Source organism: Cyprinus carpio, chromosome A21 (genome assembly GCF_018340385.1).
Source record: "Cyprinus carpio isolate SPL01 chromosome A21, ASM1834038v1, whole genome shotgun sequence".
Lineage (NCBI taxonomy): Eukaryota > Metazoa > Chordata > Actinopteri > Cypriniformes > Cyprinidae > Cyprinus > Cyprinus carpio.
The window spans coordinates 8,277,558-8,294,770 of record NC_056592.1 but is presented as its reverse complement, the minus strand read 5'-3'; the positions used below and the strand labels follow the sequence as shown (position 1 = coordinate 8,294,770).

The window sequence follows — 17,213 nt, the reverse complement described above, 5'->3', positions numbered from 1 at the left end:
TCAACTGTTAAATTACATGTTTCTTTTCTTTTTTAGCAGTTTCTTTCTCCAGAGGTTTTACAGTTTTAACCCATTCTCATTTTCCCACAACAGCCCAAATTCTCCTCTCAAGTGTAGCCAGACCATCCAGACTCCTCTGTAACCTCTCACCTCCACCTGCTCAAACCTCCTGCATTGTCACCTCTCCTATCACCTCTCGCAATCTGCCTCCCCTCTCCTCTCCAGCACACTTCCTCATGCGCCCAGCCTCTCCTCGCTGTAGCCTGGGGCTGGGAAATCCTATTAGCCTTTACCATGGGAGAGAGCAGGAGACACATCATTAATTACACACACAAACCCACTCCTGACAGTGCCAAGCTTAATCAGCCAGGACCATAAAACACACAGCAGCTAGTGCACTCACACCACAAACACACAGACGTACATACAGGTACACACACACTTGCAGAGCAATACCTCGCACAATTGGTTTGCAAAAACCATGCACAGTTCAAAAGGTTTTATTTTTTTTCTTTCTGGTTTCCATCTATTTCCTTTAAAATCCATCAAAATATACCTCAACCAATCCTCTTTTTAGATTAGCAGTTACACACATACAGTCAATGAAAAAAAAAATTCAAAAGATGTGGAAATTGCCTAAAATTTGCTAAAATAGATAAAAGCTGGAAGAACAAGGCAAGGGTAAGGCAGAGGAAACCAGCTGGGTGACTTTTGTTAGAAAACACAAAAGAGATGGCACATGCAAGCTGACCAACCTTGCTTAGCACCGAAATATCATTCGACCCAGCTGCACAAAATTACTCCGCCTCATCCATACGTGTATGTTTACACAGCTCAGAGCACAGTGCATTAATATTTATGCATGCATGTGGAAGAAACTGGTTGAAAAAACTGACGAGGATATGGAATTTACAAGAAAGGTATTTATTTACTACAGGAAAATCACAGTTTGAGAAAAGTAGTCCAGAAAAATATTGCTCAAACACCTAAACAAGTAAAATAAAGTTTAAAGCACTCAAGATTGTGATAAAAAATGTCTACTTTTAATTGGATTTCCTATCACCAAAAAAGCATGAACTTTGACTCCTTTAAGTTGAGATGAAATCTGGAAGAATACACGTTTCTAGAGTTCTTTTCTTTTCCATATTTTCACCTGATATAAAAATGCTAGCAACTGACCTCAGGTGTCAACAATGAGATAACGGCGAAGACAAACAATAATCTTGAAAGAATGTGAAGAGACTCCCGCAATGGCTTTTTTAACATCCAAGTGTGCCCTCGTGTGGTCACCCACATTAACCATGGAGCGTTAAAACTCAAAAACTGAAATGTGTGATCCTTTCTTTCACAGCTTTAACAAAATATGAATTATTTAATAACACGTGGGCTACGATTTTTTGAAAAAAACGAAACAAAAAACAACGAAATACTTCACTACGAGTAACAGGTGTCAACACGATTCTTAATATTACATTACTTAAAGCCACAATTATTAAGATTAACCACTCATATTTTATGCATTAGTTTTCCGCTTAATATATAATCTAGAGTTGGTATTTAAAATGAGACAATAAGACATTTAAACGCAAACCGTCAGTTTTGGATGCTAATGTCACCACACCATATAATTAACCATACAGTTAGCCTTCATGTAAACTTTCTTTAAACCTGCACTTTCTTCAGGTATAAACTTATATACTTGCATATTTATGTTTGAATACATCTTATAATGTACATGTGTATGCATGGGCATGCACAGCAATGCCTTAATTCAAATAAATATGAGAACACATTTAAAAACCTGTCAAAATCATCTGAAAAGTAGTTTCAAATGTGAAAGGGCCTCCTTAATACCTTATTGTGTGAGGTGAATTTTTTTTTAAAATCAAAACATTTGTGAGAACACTCTGAAACGATATTGGTTAAACTCAATCCACAACAGCACGCCTAATAGAAGATCTTAGTCTGGGAAATTTGCAAGATTATAGCTGCTTTTTATAAGCAGTTTAAGCTGCATTCAATAAGTATAAATTATAAATGAAGATCAAAAGTAAAGGAAGATTCAAATCACAGTTATAATTGTGAGCACTGTAAATCAAGGACTGTGCTTACAACATATTAATATGAAATACTGCCCGTTTTAATTTTCTCTTTTAGTCATAAAACAAAACCTGAACCAAACCCAAAAACTAGATGTTGTAAACACTGCCTGTTATAAACCCTAACCCAAGTATAAAAGACATTTGAATTCTTTCTAGTACAGATCGTGGTATATAAGTGTGTACTAAGTAGTACTTACTAACTTATGTACTATGTGTTTTGAATGTAGTGTACTGGAGTGTAATGGAGAATGAATGTAATCAGTTTTTTCCACGTCTTTTTGCTTTTGTGGGTATGGACTGGATCACTTTGGTTTTCCTCCGCAACACTCTCCTGTCAATCACCGGAGGGTCCTCCTCTTCTCCCGAATTGTGTTCCGCAGCTTCATCTTCCTCTGTGCTCCCCTTCTCCTCTTCAGTGCTTGTGAAGTTTTCCTCTTCCTCTTCATCAAACTCCTCATCAACCACCTGTATAATGACAGCTTTGCTCAGTCTACTGGATGTGCGCTTGGGTGTTGGCGGGACGGGTTTGATCTTGCCTCCTCGAAGAATTCGAACCCCTGGAGGAGAATCGTGAATTTCATCTGAGCTTTTCCCCTCATCATCATCATCATCTTCAGTAGTGGCAGTGTCCTCCTCTTCTTTCTGTTCATCTTTTTCATCCATCTCAGGTAATTTCTCTTCCTCTGGCTCCTCTTTTTCGGAGTGCTCCATTGCAGGTTGGCTTTCCTCTGTCTCAAGTGTCTCATTGGAGGCAGTCTCATCTTGTTGGTTCACATCTGGCTCCTCTGTCTCTATAATGACCTCTTCTTCACCTGCTGCACTAGTAGAAGCAGATGTCTCCTCCTGTGGAGCTTCTAGCTCAGGAGCAGATGGTTCCTCTACTGCATCACTGTCCTGCACAGAGGAAACACACTCAACCAGGTTGGCCGGAATGACTGGCGCCTCAGGAACAGCTGGTGGACGATCAGTGTCTTCGGTTTTCTCAACTGCTGAAGCTACATCCTCAACTGCAGGGGCTACTTCCTCTACCTGTTCCTGTTGAACTTCCTCTTCCTCAACTGGAGAAGAAACTTCCTGTTTCTCCTCAGTAACAAGTTCTTGGTCGATCTGCTCCACTACTTCAGAAACTTCAGGGGTGCCAATGATGTCATCTAACAAGACAAAGCAGATAATGAATCTGTTCTAGTCTATGTAGCGACACTGATGCTCTTAATAAATAAATAAATAAATAACACTATGCAATTCATTTTTCCTAAAATGTTCCAAATATTCAGGAAGAGATTGGAAAATGTTGAGTAGGGTTTGAACTTGTATTGCTCATGTTAGTACCACAGCTTAACAAATTAAAGCACACTGACCGCTATGAAGACTGAAGAAATGGATAAAAATATAAAAATCAATAAAAGGATTAAAAAAAAAATTAAATGACCCAAATGGTAGTGTATACAGTTTACTCAAATCATGTAACAGTACGACCTTAACCTTAACCCAAACTAAACAGTTTACCTGTGCTTCTCCCTCCGTCTCGATCTCATCAGTAGTGCCATTTTGGATGACAGGTTCAGCCTCTAGAAGGAGCTCTTGCGTGGCCTGTGCATCCTCTGCTGTGACTGCTGACCTCCCATTTCCCTCTTCCTGACTGTCACTCATTTCTCCATTGACTTCTGCCACCTTCACAGAGAAACAAAGAATTGAAAACCTGAGGTTTGGGTTTGTACATATTTGTATGTGTGAACTGACAAAATTTTGCAAACCTGGCACACAGAACATTGTTTTATGTACCAGAAACATAATTTGCATTGGCAACTGATGCAAGCCAACTTTTCTGGCCTCATATTAAACCAGTGATGAATTAGTGTACCAGATAAGACAAGCAATAAAGGATGCTGCTGTGTTCCTCACCAGACTTTCTGTGTCTGCAGGGGCCTCATTGGTTATAGCCTCCTCCATCTGGACAGAGGTTGCTGCTCCTTCTTGTTCTCCTCCACTTTCTCCATCCGTGTGTTCTTTAGTCTCTGGCACAACAGCATCAGGTTCTGTCTCTGCTTCTGGTTCAGCCACTCTGAAATCAATACAGGACAATACAGTAATTTAATCTTTTCAGACTGACATTACATTTTTTGTTTTCAACATTCCTAATAATAAGAAACTTAGAGATGTATCAGTTTTTTAATTTGATAAAAAAAAGAATGGTTCTTAAAGGAGTAGAGTTTTGGCTGCTTAAATATTACATTTTATATATATATATATATATATATATATATATATATATATATATATATATATATATATATATATATATATATATATATATATATATATATATATATATATACATATATATACACACACACACACATATACATATACTTCTTAAAAAAAAAATTGAAAACATCTTACAGACTCCAAACTTTGAATAGTAGTGTGTCATGAACTAAATTATTTATTTATTAATCTAGGTTTAATGTTAATAATTTTTACATGTACTATACATTAACATTTCAAATGGCATAATTTAACATTAGTTGGTGTATTATTAAAAAAACATTAATTTATAATAGATAAAATATTAAGTTCTTTAAGTGTTTCTATGTGGTTTCTAGGGTGCTCTGGTCCCTACATACTGTTTGGGTCACTCCTTTGGATCTATAGGATTTTTACCACATTTAATACACTTTACCTATGTAACTTCTTATTCCTGTCAGGATATAATATCAACAGTTTACTAGCAGGCCCATGGCAGAGGGTCATTTTAAGACATTATGATATTAAGCTTTTAATCTCAGAGACACACAAGTAAATCCCCATTACTGTAATTTTAAGTAAAACCTCTAAAAGCAATCAGTCAATGAGATGTTGTATGTGAGGGGTTTTTAAGAGACCTGCTGATTTTTTCAGGTTGGTTCTCCGCGGTGCTTTCTTCTGGTTCTTCCCGCAGCCTTTTCTTTTGTCTGCATTCACTATTGCGTGTGCGTGTGGAAATGGGCAAGTCTCTCATTTCTAGAGTGAGAGGATGAAAGAAAAAAAAAAAGCTTTCACACCAACTTGATTTGGCAAGAAAGGGTGTTTTTAGAATGATAAATTTAACAAAAATCCAAACCTTCTCCTACATTGAGATGTTTGTTGTCTACCACCACATCCTCCTGTTAAACCAAAATGAAAACAATTCACTCTACTCAGTCAAGGGTTAACAGATTCTATTCATGCAAATATACAAATACCTCACATTCAGAATCAAAGCACAACAATTAAGCAAGCATGTGCATGTTGAGTCTGAATGACTAAAGGAAGACCTATATAATAGGTTCATATCCACCAGAAACTATTAAAATGTGTTTCTTAGTTATACTGAAGCTAAACACAAACCATTAATTGAGTAATTAAAAGACTCAACAAAACACTCTTAAATAATCTTTTAATGTAAAAGAAAACCTATCATATTGCAAAAAAAACCCTGATTGCTTGGAAAGATTGATAGGAAAATTACTTAGTGGTGATTTAGTCAGATATCAATTGTCTTTTATTAAGGAGATGAATTACAAAAAAAGCTTTATTTTAAATTTAAAAATTTAGTGATTTTAAGTGATGTCCAGGCAGCTCTCCTCGGTCATCTCCACCTCATTGAATGCTTTTTTTAGAGTTTTTTATTTAATGTGCTGCCCATGAGCTGTGATTGCCTGTATGGAGATGGACACAACCAATCTATAATCTAACCTATAACTCAAATAAATATGTGAAACTGAGCTGATAGTGTGATGTCACTTACAATGAAATATACTGGTAAAAGCTGCCATTTTAAGAAACCAACCAACAACTGTTAAATTGTAATAATGGCAGGAAGAGCCAGTGCAAAAGCTCACATTGTAGTGTCATGGAGCCAAGTTTGTTTGCCACTTTCACTTTCTGGTAGGGACCACCAACTCCTTCCACCTCCCACAACAGGTCCACATCGGCCGGGTATGTGCTCAGGTACTGTCTGCATACTGGAACATCATTTTTTTTAAATTACTCTTTATATACATTTAGTAAAACATATTAAAGAAATGTAGCTATTTATATTCACTTACAATCTAATTGCATAATATATAGTAAAAGTAAACAAGTAAATAATGAAATATATACTGTATGTGATATATATACATAAGTTTAAATTACAATATTGGGGTCGGTACGATTTTTTAAAAATGTGTTTGAAAGAAATCTCATGCTCACCAAGGCTGCATTAATTTGATTAAAAAAAAAAAAAAACCTGTAATATTGTGAAATATTATTAGAATTTAAAAACTTGCTTTAATAAAATTTAATTTATTCCTGTGAGGCAAAGATGAATTAACAGCAGCCATTACTCCTGTCTTCTGTGTCACATGATCCATCAGAAATTATTCTAATATGCTGATTTGGTGCTCAAGAAACATTTATTGTTATTATCGATGCTGAAAACAGTTGTGCTTCTTAATATTCAATAATACAGCTTATAGTATTAGTAGTATAAAACTAGTAAAGGGTCATTTAAAATTTCAAAGATGTGAAGCAGATTTCTTACCCTTTTGCATTGCTGGTGTTAAAGGGTATTTCACGCCCAGTTCATCATCTTTAAAGGAGTCTACAAAGTCCTCCAACATCTGCAAGCCATGACCGTTACCACGGTGATCCTTCCGCACAAATATAGAGTCCATGACAGGAAGCAGGTAGCACTGGCTCACAAAGCTATTACACAAGCTACCTGTACGAGAGAACGAACACAGCAGATGGAAAAGACATCTTTTACGATATGAAATGTCTAAATTCTATAATTATGACATACCAAGTCGATTATGAGATTAAAAAAAAAGTGTCATAAAAAGTCAAATTGTTTTTATATAGATTCAAAATTATGACTTAATTGTGACCATCATAATTATGACATAAGTCAAAACTAAGATACTGTCATGATGAGATCTCGCAAAAATCTAAATTATGGCAAAGTCATAATAATATAAAAAATATATAACATACCAAGTCTTAATTTTGAGATCAAAAGAAAAAATTATGAGACAAATAATAATTATGACAAAAGTACTTATTTAATGACTTTTTGTTGTAATTGACTACTTCTCTAATGATAAACATAACATGACGTGTGTTTCCATATGTCACAACTTTCTATGTCTATCAAATCTTTTGCAGGATATTAATAATAATAAGTTTTATTATTATTATTATTATTATTATTATTATTATTATTGCGGTTTTTGAATCTACAACCTTTCTGTACAAGCCAAGATCTTTATTACTAGGCCATACCACAGAACCTTCTGAGCTTTCCTTCTTATAAACTAGGCAAAGCCTAGTTATACATCTCACTCATCCTTTAATGAAGACACTGTAGATTGTTCTATGAAGTAAACTTATTCACACAATGTTCAGAATGAGCAATGCATCTACAGCATTGCCAGACTCTCCAGGGAGAAGGACCAACCTTTAGATCTGACAGAGTAGAAGCCCACCGCCTCTCCCTTCTTCCAGAGGATTTTCGCAAAGACGTCTTCTCCGTGGCACAAGAACGGCACCTCGTTAGAACCCATTTCCACCGTCCGATAAATGATGCGGTTCAGCACATATAAGACAGTCCTCTCCCCCACAGACCTTACCTGCGCAAATACAATAAATAAATTGCGGTTTATAAAATGTATCTGACATTTCACTGGGAGATCAAGTTAAGACATTTTGATAAAAAATTACAAAATAAAGAAAGCAAGAAACAAACAAAATAAAATATGGATGAATTGACAATAAGAACAGTAACATACATTTAGAAAATAAATAAGTTAAATTTTCATTTCATGCTCACTTTAAACAACAGGCGTACAACATCATGCAACAGTCAAGATATAAAGATGATATTCCTGCAGAGGAAATCCAGACTGCCTCACAGGATATTACAACACATGGAGTGTGTTATGCTACACATTACAGTGGAATGAACAAGTGCCAGCATAAAGAAAAAAGGGTGCATTGTGTATTTTTGAGTGAGCAAGAAAAAGATTGCCTGTGTATGTACATTTAAATATATTTCTGGACTGCATTCTGCATAAAAGCAAGCCTATGAGTGCAAAGAGTAGAGTCTGAGACAAAAACACCGCCACAAACTACTGTCTGTTCGCAATATTTGTTTGGCCAAACCACTACATTTCACTGCTCAAACCTCGCTTTTGTTTTCTCTCTCTCTCTTTCTGATTTGATTTTAAATCACATACTAATATATATATATATATATATATATATAAATAATAAATATATATACATTTGAATGTTCTTTCTTCTCTTTTTCTGCTTTATATTTACTTGGAAAACAAGAAACTCCTTAACATTCAAAAAAAATGTGTCTGAATTATTTCATGGAAAAGAAGCGACCTTTCTGTTTTTTTTTTTATTTTAATTAAAGTGTCTTTTTGTTTTCCAAAAAAAAAAAAAAAAAAAAGAAAGATTACCTTCACAAGGCCTTCTCTTGCAGGATTTGATGTTCTGAGAATATCTTCCACTGCGTACCACTGGCCAGCCAAGAACAATGCCACAGCTAGAAAAAAAAAAAAATGAAAAGAGAAGGGAGGCAAAGAGGAATAAAAGTAAATAATACACTAAAGAAATTCAAATCTAACTTTCCTATAAGACCATCCATGATGTTATTGTCATAAAATCCATTCATGATGTTATCATGATAGGTAAAAGGGGCAGGAAAGTGGGTACCTGTGAACTGGTCCTCAGGAGCAAACAGAGCCAGGACTTTGTGTTTTAGATTGGCTCCATAAAGAGGAACAAACCCGACATTGGCAGGGCTGATCTGGATCTAAAAGAGCCAGAACAGGATTCTTAAAGAAATATTACAGCCTACAATTTAATCACTGGTGAGGCACAGTGGAGGTGCACAGGGTCCATTTTTTAAGGGTTTAAACAGGAAAAAACGTTTTTTTGTAAAACCTAGATTTTTTAGTGTATTATATGAACTGTTCTCAACTAATTATAGTCATTTTAGGAGTTATATTACATATGCCAAATTGTAAAATTGGATACAATATAACTTTGCACAGAAAAGCTTCTTTTTCAGTATCATCTGATATTCTCCACATGATCTGAGCTCTTTTGTGTGTGTTTTACCTTTCTCATGCTGGGCAGGGTAAAGTTTTGTGTGTTATCTGGGTTGCTGTAGAGCAGTTTGTTCATGTAGCTGTGGGCTGAACTTTCCAAGTCCTCATGTATGCCAGACACCAACACATCTACAGGGAAATCCATCCCTGCAGGGGTCAGAGGTCACAAAAATGGAAACTTCAGTTCTCTGTTGAATGAATTCAGTAGTTTGTTTGTTTTATAATCAATAACTCTATGTCAAATTTTATCAGAAAATTAATTCATGACTAATTTCTTTCAAGCAGCTTTCTACCTGCAAGCAATTTAACATACTGATGAGTGAGAAAAAGCAAAAAGCTAATTCCTTGTGAATGTTTGTTTTTGTTTTATAACAGCAATCTTGCTGTTGCTTCTTATGTCATCTTTGCCTGACCAAATATCTTTTAATAGCATCAGCATCTAAACTTGCATGCTTCAATTTCATATGAAACTGGTCTTCTCACCATTGAGCTTCCAGATTGTTCAGCAGTTTTTGTTTGTTTGTTTGTTTTTTGATCACTGTATAAAACCCCTACTGTCCAACATTTTTATATTTGGGTTCTTCAAATCCTTCTTTGGGTCAGTCAGCATCTTTGTACCATGGGGTTGTACAGATACTTCAGAATATGGAGAGTTAAAATTAATGATTTTTGGCCATATAACCACAGAGGAGTCAGTAGAAAGCTAAATTCTATCCATTATATAGGAATATATAAGGAGGTTTATTATGAGACAGTGAAGTATTTATCAATAGAAGCCAGACAGGTTGACTGGGAACTGTATGTTGCAGTGAATATTGTGTCTGTCAGGAATTCTGCAGTCAACATTGAGCTATGTTTAGTGTAAGCATAACAAAAAATTTAGACTTTCTTAACTGAGATTAAGATTAAATCTTAATCTCATAAAATCAGTTTGGGTACAGAATAATTCAATAATCATAAGGGATGTTTACACTTTTTTTATGTGTGCATGACATAAGATCTCTATTATCTAACTAGATATCAGAGTCAAGGTTTGCTTCATTAAATCTCCACACTTCAACTCTAATGAGAAAACAGTTCTAACGGTAACTCAAGTCCCTGCACAAGCAATTTCGACCATATAAAATAAATAAATAAATAAATAAATAAATAAATAAAACTTAAATGCAAACAAAGCATAGACATAACACAAATTCATAAATACACATTCTCTGTTCCAACAGTGCAGACACTATCCTGAATATCGTGGGTTGGCTGCTGTCCATCCTCAGCTGGCCTCGATGAATCCCCTACTGTCATAAACTATCTGTGTCAAACTGACAATCAGACCAAACAGTAGCACACACACACACACACACACACACACACACACACACACACACACACACACACACACACACACACACACACAAACACACAAATGCCTGCTCACATATACACACAAAGCCAAGCTTCACTTCTTTAAAAAATCTAAAAAGGCTTGAATGAGTGTTGTAGTACAGCAGATCACTTTTTTATAATTAAAAGTTTAAAATCCTTCAAAAAAATCTAAGTAGGCCTATATCTAAGTGATGTGATCTTTGAAATGGAATCTATTGATGGCTGCCATTGAAATTATGACTGCTAATACTGCTGTTTTTGCCTTGTTTAAATGTTCTAGATTCTACAGCTGTGACTTTCAAGGACACGGCACACACAAGAAATCAATATTACATCTGTCCACCCATACAAGCACACCCACACAATCATATACAATATAAGTGAGCCACAAAAACCCAACCAGCCACCAAAACACCCCCACAACATCCTGCATTCTCCCAATGAAATGCATGATCTCTTTACATGTGCCAGAGGGCCACACTACAGGACCTGAGGCTCAGAGTAGCCTGCAAACTATCAAGGAAATCAACTTATACTTGGTGCAAAAACAAGGAGCACAGAGAGGCAGAATACACAAACATATTTATTTAATGCAATTCTAATTTACATTAAAGGTGGAGAAATTACACTCCACATCTAGTTAAGACAGAAACGTTTTTGTAGCCTATAAACCCTTTGCATGCTGCATGTTTTGTTTATTTATTATACATGCATTATCCAACTAATCATATATAAAAAAAGACTCTACATCTTTTTTAAATGCTTTAACTTATGATTTGCTTGCTGTTAAATGCAACATTAGCATGCGTCAAAATGAAGCTTAATGAGTGTGCTATAGCTGAAGGCAAAAACATCAATAGCATGTTGTGCAGCGGCACATTTTTAACAGCTGTCTACAGGAAAAGCCGGAAACAAACGTCTGGTGTCTCCAACACTCTCTGCTCTCAATGTTACTGAGCAAAAGCTCTGAAATGCAGACAGAGAGAGCTTTGTCAGCTGGAACCTAATACCTGTATTTTTATCTATCTCTAGAACTTTTAAAGTATATCTAAGCATAATAATTCAGAGTACACCACCATTCAAAAGAATGTGAAATATCACAGGTAAAAACGGTTTGTTGTTTATTATCAACACTAAAAGCACAGCTCACTCAGAAGTCTCTTTCTAAGCAATTAGTTTTCTGATAGTCATTGTGACAAATCCATGCAACTAACTTGAACCAGTTGTGAAATCTGTGTGTGGAACTCTTTTGCCCTCATGTGAAATTCACGATCACAATGCTATTTAAATTACTGAACCAGAAAGCGAATTTATGCTCACCATTTATGATCAATAAGAAAACAGTAATACTGTGAAATATCAGTATAATTTAAAATAACAGTTTTCTACTTCATTATATTTTAAATTCTAATTCTAGGGATGCACCGGTTGACCGGCCATAAATCGGAACTGGACGGTTTTTGCTTAAAATACGCGATCGGCAATCAGCTGGTTTTTGGTCTTTTTTCTACTACATTGTAATCATTCGCTATCATGTCATTTGTGTGGAAGTATTCCGAAATCTGTGCGCAGGACACGGGCAGCCGTTCAGAACTGGAAGTGCAGAGCTACATGTCTGAGGCACAGATAGCAGGAAGCGAACAGCTGTTGGTGTACTGGCGCACAAATAAGAGCCCCTTTCCTGCACGAAATAATTCAATTCAATTCAATTCACCGCCCTACACAAGCGGAGATAGTGAAGGGACGTTCAGCTCAACTTCTCGCGTGTTGGATGAGAAACGAAAACTGTCTAAACGGATTTTTTTTTCTTTTTTTTTTTTTAAGTAGAACTTGCATACACGTTTGAAAAGCCAGAAGTAAACGTCAGTTCTGTATAGGATGATTATTTTTATTTTACCTTAAAATTACATCAACTTAATTTGATTTAAAATTCACCTGCTGTAGCACATTGAAAAAAAAGTGTTTCATTCATCAAATCAAAACATTTTAGGGTAATGAATCACATCTATATATTTTTTTAACTTGAGCCAATAGTTATTTATTTTTCATTGGCTCAAGTAAAAAATATAGATGTGAATCATTACCCTATTTTTTTTTTTTTAATTGGATAAATGAAACACTTTGCATCTTTGTGTTATTCGCACCAACATTATTTGATTTTAACATTTTGGAATAATGTATTTATATAGCATACTTTTATTTAGTCTCACTGGTAAAGACCTTTTTTTTAATTTAAAACCAAATTTAAAAACTAGAATACTGAATGCTGATTAAGAAACATCTTATTGAATGTGTGTTGATTGTGTTGTTTGGACTGTAGAACTATGCAGTTTTTGCCTTTAATTTCCCATGGTTACAGTTAATGTTTTCATTTAAGGCCAGTTCTATGTAGTTTCAACACAATTCAAAAACAAAAGCTAAATGCTGATGTCTGTACCATCTATGTTTGTATTGAATGTAGGCTACTTACTGTGCAGTTACTGCCGTTAATTTCAGATGGTTACGGTTATCGTTTTCCATAGCCAAAAGCCAGTTTGGCCTATTAAATACCAAATAAACATCTTGTTTATGCACATTTTCCTTCTTTCTTGTTTGTTGCTTAAAGATGGAAAAAAAAATCGGAAATCGGTATCGGAATCGGCCAGTTTGCATTTAAAAAATCGTATCGGAATCGGCCATGAAAAATCATGATCGTGCATCCCTATCTAATTCATACTTGTGCTGGCAAAGCTGAATAAGCAGTCCAGTCTTCAGTGTCGCATGATCCAAATTAATGCTGTTTAGATGCTGTTTTCTTCTTTCTGTTTAAAATACACACTGTATGTTTGAAACTAAGCACATATAGAGTCCAGCATTCCAAAATACCAATGGTCTCACTCTAGCAAAACAAAAGCATCCCCCCACTCTGAGTAAAGCTATAGCAATCCGAAACCCCCTATCCTGGATCCACAGCCACGGTTTACCGAGGGCCTCTGAATCTATTCTTGCCTCTGCTGTAGTATCACACATGCCTAGCAGATAAAGCCAATTAACTTAATAAATCCAAGGCCAAAATCAGCTGCGGGTTTTATTAGCGCATTACAGCCACTGCACATGGAAGTGAAGTCAGAGGAAGTCTGAGCAGGTTCAGATAAAAACCTTACAGTTACTGATATATAGCCTTTGTGACAACTAGCCCCAGTATCTTTTATATAAAAACAAGCAGCTATGACAGTTCAGAGGCCTAGTCTTCTGGCCTGAACAGGGAATAGCTGGCTGTAACACTCACAACAAGGGGACAGCTCGCCTGTGTGAACATGTATGTGATCACCACAGCTATCGTTACATAACAAATGAGCCGGTTCCCTCGTTCTCTCATATTCACACATTGTCAGATAGAATTAGCAGTCAAGCACAAAAAGAAAAATTCTGGAGGCAGTGACATTAATGTTAACTCAGCACACTTTAGGTGGAAGGCAATCAAGACAATGAAAAACATGATCCTAAATGCAAGTTTCCAACTTGTTGGGCGATTTAATTAAGAACTGACAATGATTGATGACAACTCAAACTAGAGTGAAAGATAACAATGCACAAGAGAAACACATCACTGGCGATCGAGAGACGCTGTGCTCATAAAAATGAGGAGGGTGTGTGTGAGATTGTGAAGTTTCTGAGGGGAGGGCGAGTTGTTTGTATTCTGGTGCTGGATTGAACTGGTTTGGTCAAAACGGACTTGACCAGAAAGCAAACTACACAATAACTTGGAGACGAAAGTTTAAAACATTTGTTTAACTCTGAGGGTTAAAATGCAAAAGAAAAAATATTTTACAGATTTTATAGAGACTAATTTGTTGATCACATGTAGATAACACTATACAAACAATTATTGGTTAACAAATCAAACTACATTAAACTGTGGTCTCTTTGGTGCTTTAGAATAAAAAAATGTCAGCAGCATCTGATATCAACATGTAATTCTCAGTACATGGTCTTAATTTCAAAACTATTATCTCTTTTAACAGAACCCCCTCTCTCTCTCTCGTTCAAAAAGAACACGGTGTTCTCTTTCCATGAAAAAGGGGTACGCTATATGACACGAATACCACCTCTAGTCGTGGGAAGTCACGAATCGGTTCTTTCGAATAGTTCATTTTAAAGAACCGATTCAAAGACGGATTCATCAAACCACTTAAGTAAATGATTCAACATTTTTAATTAAAGTAAATAAAATTTCGTCAGACCAAATTTGGTTCGCTTATCAGTTCTCGTGTTGGATCGGTTCAACAATTCAAGTTGATTTGAAGATCCTCTCTGACAGCTTCGTGAACAAAACCGGCTTCAACCGAATCATCGAAAAGATCCATCTTAAGTGATTCGCTCACGAATTGGACGTCGTTAGCTGCCCGTTTACAAACTCCACTGACTATATGAACTTTATTCAAAATAAGTGACAATTTGTCTCGAAAATGATTTAATTTATTAAACGAAGGATATTTGTTCTGTCTGTCACATTCACACAAACTGCAGGGAACACACTGAGGGGGTGTGTCAGACCACATATCATGCTGCTCTATGATCAACAAAAAGTCGTCAAATAAAGCATTAATAAAACTACTGCTTCAAGACATTTTATCACAGTAACATTAAACAAGAAGGCGAAGATTGAAGAATTTAACTATCATACCAAAAACAAAACCAGTCTAAATAATAACGAATAAAATGCTAAAATTCAGACTTGTCAATCACATCAGTTATTGAAAATGCACGCAGATACAGGAATCAGAAAGTAAACACGAGTTTCGTTAAGTGCGTGAGTGCGCACGCTCATATTTTACCCAATATTTGTGCGCCCTCACCTGAAGCCGCATGCACATCCCAATCGTTCTTTGATCTTAGCAAAATGTCCAGAAATGTAATGTAACATTTCATCACAACGTCTCAGATACGGCCATTCCTGACAGATTATGAAATATATCATCTTAAATAATCGATTAAGTTACTAAGTAGCCTATATCTAAATAAACAGCATCCCCTCAATACTGGGCCGTGCCAGTTCAGTTCAGTTCGCAACACGCGAGAAATTACCAACCATGCACGCGACTGGAGGAAAACTGTCGACTCACCTTAACCCTGCTGACGATGTGGTTTTTATGTGTTTTATATTTTCCTTTAAGCGGTTTGTTTAACTAGTAGCCGATTTAATCACGTCTCCTCCGCTTGTTATTAATAGCGTCAGCTCTTGTGCGCGGTCAGCCCTGCGCGCGCACCCGTGGAGCTGCTTTGTACGGAATGTGAGAGGTCTCAAATATCCCCAAAGAAAAGGATTTGAGCAGATGACTATATTTCTATTATGTTTAAGTGACTTGAGAGGCAAACTATGCCAAATTTTGTGACGAAAGGCAGTCTTTGAAGACCGTAGTGTATTAGGTGAGGGAAAAGTCTGCTTTCACAAGATGTCTATAGAATGTGACGTATAGGAGCAAGAGGATAACTTTATCAGTGGAGGTGTAAAAATAGACTTAAGTCTTGCAGTGACTATCAGGCTAAAAGCAGTTTTAATATGTATAAAAATTGCTGGTTTATACATAATGTCAGATTGAGAAATTGACTATTCACTGAAATGTGTTAACAGAGTATAAAGAGCTTAAGAGCAGTAGAGAATCTGTGCTAAGAAATCACTAGACAGTAAAATGCAGGAGTGATTGCTGAAAAACATGGTGTAAAGCTGCACACACACAAAAAAAGTGTTACAAAAGAATTTAACAGATTTAATTCAAACAAGCTGTAGAACAGTTTTCTAATATAATTTGGGATTAGGTTCATAGATTTAGGTTTAGGTTATGTAGGCCTATATTATGTGTATATTAAGATTTCTGTAAGCTTGAATGAATGAAAAGAAACAGATGAAGACTAAATAGTGGAAAACGTGAATATGCTTAACCATCATTAAAAATGAAACTGAAATAAGAATAAAACAGAAGTTAAATAGTTAAAATATAAAAAAAAATTACTAAAATTCAAATAAAAACAGAAAATATAATACTTTAAATGCTGTATAATATAATATAAATAAATGAAAAACTACAGATGTTCTGAAAAGCGCATGTAGCACACTTAATTATTTTTGTTCTTTTGTATGTTGACAGTCTCAACAGTCTTAAGTTTATTCATCACATAAGCAAGTTACATGCATTAGTTTCAGTTTTTTTAAGATCCTTTATTGGCATGACAATTATTTATACATTCATGCTGCAAAATAGTTTAAAGCTGCTGCATGAAGATAAAACAATGCACATGAATGTCAATGGTAGCAGAGGACTAGACTTTACACAAATTATTACACATCCTTTTTCAATTGGGTTAACTTTAGTATTGCTTGAACTTAAAGCCATGATATTTCATGTATTAATTTTGTTATTTAGCTAGACAATTCTGACGCTTTGATAGTACCTCAGAGAGCTCAGATGTGCTATTGACCATTTTTTGTTAACAGTAGGTCAAAAAACAAATAATAATAATAATTTACAAAGTATATGTTGTATATACAAATAAGTAATTTTAAAATTCTAAATGACAAGATCTATATCTCATTAGTTTTTGGAGATCTGCTTAATGAACACTACAT

The 17,213-nt window shown here is 35.5% G+C and overlaps 1 protein-coding gene across 1 annotated transcript; it reads right to left on the bottom strand.

The window, feature by feature from the left end:
* Positions 1 to 908: 908 nt before the first annotated feature.
* Positions 909 to 15,889, bottom strand: LOC109046045 (soluble lamin-associated protein of 75 kDa-like). Its single transcript, XM_042778838.1, is given in 14 exon segments — positions 909 to 3,253; positions 3,608 to 3,773; positions 4,005 to 4,164; positions 4,985 to 5,102; positions 5,203 to 5,246; positions 5,685 to 5,734; positions 5,736 to 5,779; positions 5,963 to 6,085; positions 6,646 to 6,825; positions 7,561 to 7,732; positions 8,573 to 8,658; positions 8,829 to 8,928; positions 9,237 to 9,373; positions 15,712 to 15,889. Coding segments are annotated over 13 exon segments (2,271 nt in total). The 5' UTR covers positions 9,372 to 9,373; positions 15,712 to 15,889; the 3' UTR covers positions 909 to 2,360.
* Positions 15,890 to 17,213: the final 1,324 nt, after the last annotated feature.